Below are 3697 nucleotides of genomic sequence, written 5' to 3'. Positions count from 1 at the left end.
TAGCCGGGACAACTTCTTTATGTTTACAGAAGTGACGTAATGACGCAGTGGCATGATCGAATTTCCCACGAAAACCTACCCGTACCACTCAAATTATAAAACATTATTATAAACTGACCGTTGTGAATCGGGCTAAAGTAAGCCGATAGTTTTGAACACTGGCTGGTTATGTACTTGCTCAAATATTGATTTCGGATAATTTTTAACCAAAAAAAGTTACGGACTGCAGCTTTAAAGTTAACTATAATAGTCCTAACACAGTTGCTCTGCGGCACGACATGTCAATTCCCAGCTCAACCAATGCGCGACTTTGGGCAGGGACTATGTTTTTGTCTGAAAAGTGGTAGATGGGAGTAGATTTTCGAAATTCCATTTGGCGCCGCCAATAGTGCATAAATTACACACTGCAGTTTTAATCCGACAGACTTCTTGCTTTTCCTTTTAAGCGGCCAATCCACAAACAGCATTATTTAGGCTGGATGTCAAAAATGCTCTTAGACACTTCCACACACCCACGCTTGAGCGTAAACCTACATCAGCATCATTAAGCATGCAGTGCAAGATAAACCGAGGCCTTGGGATTTAAGGATGACACTATTCCGGTGTGAAATTACTGCAAAAGACTTAACATTTCACAAATACTGTGCTCTGCTATGCCTTTACAATCAGCCTAGCTAATGAATGCTGCTATTAAGCCGAACAATGACTGCTGATAAAAGGCATGTTTGGAAATTGTCTGCAATCCTGCCTCCGCTGAATTTCAAATACACTGCATTTGTTTGTACTTTCAAGTCATTAAAAACGACATATTTTTTCACAATTTTACACTTTCGTACTCAAGACTGTCAGGGCCACTGTTGTGTTGACCAGTCCCTCAGAGTTAGATGCCAAGCATGTATAGTTTCCTGCATCGCTCGGCATTATGGGGAGTATCCGTAAGCCTCCGGACTCCAGCAGAGTGAAACGAGGCATCTGCACCGATCCGCTCGCTAACACCTGAGAACCTGCAAGATTCACAGGGTTTAGTCACTGCTTACAAGTTTAACGTGTAACCGTGTAAATGACATGCAAAGGAGCGTGAATATAATCTAACGTACCTTTCCTCCAAACAATGGCAGGTTTGGGGGCACCGGATGTCTCACAGGTGAAGACAGCTGACGTTCCATCAGTCACAGTGATGTCAGAAGGGGGCGTGGTGAAAGATGGCGACACGCCTACCATAAAAATGAGTCAGTAAAAGTGAGTCAGATAACTGAAAATCAAAGAAATATAGAGGTCATAAGGGTGAATATGCATCCTCTTTTTCTGGAAATTGTCTGGCCAGGATTTCTAAATTGCCTAGAATGGGAGGATGAATCAGGACTGAAAAGTAGTTCAGTCGCATGCAGGCATTGTACATAATAAACCAATTGTGGTGTGCAAGAAGGTGGGGTCTACAAAACGCTTAAAGAAATGCAAATACACAAGTCCAAGATTACTAAGATCACTATAAAGAGCATGTCATTAGGAATAAATAATGTATGGTCACCCTAGCCAATAAGAATTTGGACACTTTAAAAATTAAGAATGTCATTGCATTAGATAAAATACCAAACTTTTCAAGCAAAACTTAGGATTTAATTAAAACAACTGATATACTGTTCAAACTTGTCCTTAAGTGTGGCAAATATACTTTTTAAAACAAATATTCCATAACAATATGACCCCCAAAAAGCTGTATGCATAAATATGATTAAATTTATAAATAATTTATTTAATGTAACCTACTCTAACACATAGTAGCTTATAATGGTGGAATACAATTTATTAACACGTTATTTTTGTGACAATATTTAAAATCTCAAGGGAACTCTTAAAAATCATTTTTGAACTTAAAACTTCTAAATAATTTTGAAATGGAATGACTTCCATTTGTGTTTACTTCAGGAGTTAATGAATTCTAAGAAACCAAAAAAGGGTACCCTAGAAGTTTGATGTTAGTAAGATTTTATAATAATAATAATAATAATAATATATTTTTTTAATAATTACAAAAATATACTTTTATAAATAAATGTTGCATTAAATAAATCAAAAGTGACAGTAAAAATTTTTAGAAATGTTTTCTATTTAAAAAAAATGCTGTTCTTTTTAACTTTCCACTGATAAAAGAATCCTGGAAAAAAAGTTACTTAAACCCATGACCTTAGCATTGCTAGAGGAAGGTTTTGTAATAATAAAATAATTAGTAAATTGTAAAATTAATCAACTGTAATAATATTTCACAATATTTTACTGTATTACGCTTGAAGCAATAGTTCACCCAGAAATTAAAATTCTGTCATCATTTACTCACCCTCATGTTGTTCCAAAGCCATATTACTTTTCATTTCCATTGGAATGAAAAAAAATAAGTTTTTTAGGAAGAATTCTGTGTCCATATAATGAAAATATATGGTAACTAGCACCAAAATAAATTCAAAATGTCTTTGTGCTACACAAGGCCTCTCAGTCATTCAGGTTTGGAACAAAATGTGGGTGAGTAAATGATGGCAGTATTGCATTTTTTGGTGAAATGTTCCTATAGCTGTTCATCTTACTTGTGACGACCAAGTTGGTATATGCCTGTATTTCTCCGGCCGTGTTTTCAGCGAAGCACTGGAAAATTCCAGCATCGTCCGGTTGAATTCTCCGCACTTGCAGAACCATTGAGGAGGAGGTGAGTTTGTATCGAGGGTTGTTCAGTGTGGAGAGGGGGACGGCATCTTTGAACCATTCCAGCTTCGTTGTGGGAACCCCTGAATAATACTATAGATATATATATATATAGTATATATAAATGTTTGTGTGTATATATAAGTAAGATTTTTTTATGCTGTATTTATTTGATCAAAAATACAGAAAAAACATTAAAATTTATAAATATTATTCCAAATTGAAATATAGTTGTTTTTTTTATTATTTGTTTTTATTGTAATATCCTTTGAAATATAATTTATTTCTGCGATGCAAAGCTGAATTTTCAGCATTATTACGCCAGTCTTTAGTGTCACATGGTCCTTCAGGAATCATTCTAATCTGCTTATCAATGTTGGAAACAGTTGCTTAATATTAAATTATAATAATAATAAATTGACCCTCTGACCCTCTAACTCTAGTGTTCCCTATTCTTTTTCTATTCTATCTACTTGTTTTCTTTTTATTTACTATACAAATGACCCTCAAACACTAGCAGTCTCTATTCTTTTTCTATTATGTATGCATTAAAATAAAAAAAATAAAAATATATCATGCTTTCCACAAACATTTTAAGCAGCAAATTCTGATTTCAACACAACCATTTTTAAAGGGGTCCATATGATGCGATTTAAATTTTTCCTTTCTCTTTGGAGTATTACAAGCTCTTGGTGCATAAAGAAGATCTGTAAAGTTGCAAAGACTTGAGTCTCAAATCCAAAGAGATATTCTTTATAAAAGTTAAGAGTCAACCACGGCTACCTAAAACGGCTCGTTCTAACACGCTCCCATATGGCTACATCACTGTGTGGGAAGATTTGGATAACACCGCCCAAATGTTCACGCAAAGAAAGAAGGCGTAACTTTTATTCTCGCGGTAGTATTGTTGTTGCCGCCACTGCCAGGTTGTGAAGGCGCTGTGTGTTTCGTTGTGAAAGCGAAACTACTTTGTTTGGCCTTTCAAAAGAGGACGATATCCGCT

The 3697-nt window shown here is 35.3% G+C and overlaps 1 protein-coding gene across 1 annotated transcript in view; it reads right to left on the bottom strand.

Annotated features, from left to right (window-relative positions):
- Positions 1-3697, bottom strand: part of LOC107692681 (protein sidekick-1-like) — a 231304-nt gene that overhangs the window by 78385 nt on the left and 149222 nt on the right. The window contains exons 10-12 of the mRNA XM_016491846.1: positions 2580-2777; positions 1098-1214; positions 837-1004 (exon numbers count right to left, since the gene is read on the bottom strand). Coding sequence (XP_016347332.1) covers positions 837-1004; positions 1098-1214; positions 2580-2777 — 483 coding nt within the window. The remainder of the gene's footprint in view (positions 1-836; positions 1005-1097; positions 1215-2579; positions 2778-3697) is intronic.

Source organism: Sinocyclocheilus anshuiensis, unplaced genomic scaffold, assembly GCF_001515605.1.
Source record: "Sinocyclocheilus anshuiensis isolate Anshui unplaced genomic scaffold, SAMN03320099.WGS_v1.1 scaffold50, whole genome shotgun sequence".
Classification (NCBI taxonomy): Eukaryota; Metazoa; Chordata; class Actinopteri; order Cypriniformes; family Cyprinidae; genus Sinocyclocheilus; species Sinocyclocheilus anshuiensis.
Note: the sequence above shows the minus strand (reverse complement) of the source record. Positions and strands in the feature narration are given on the sequence as shown.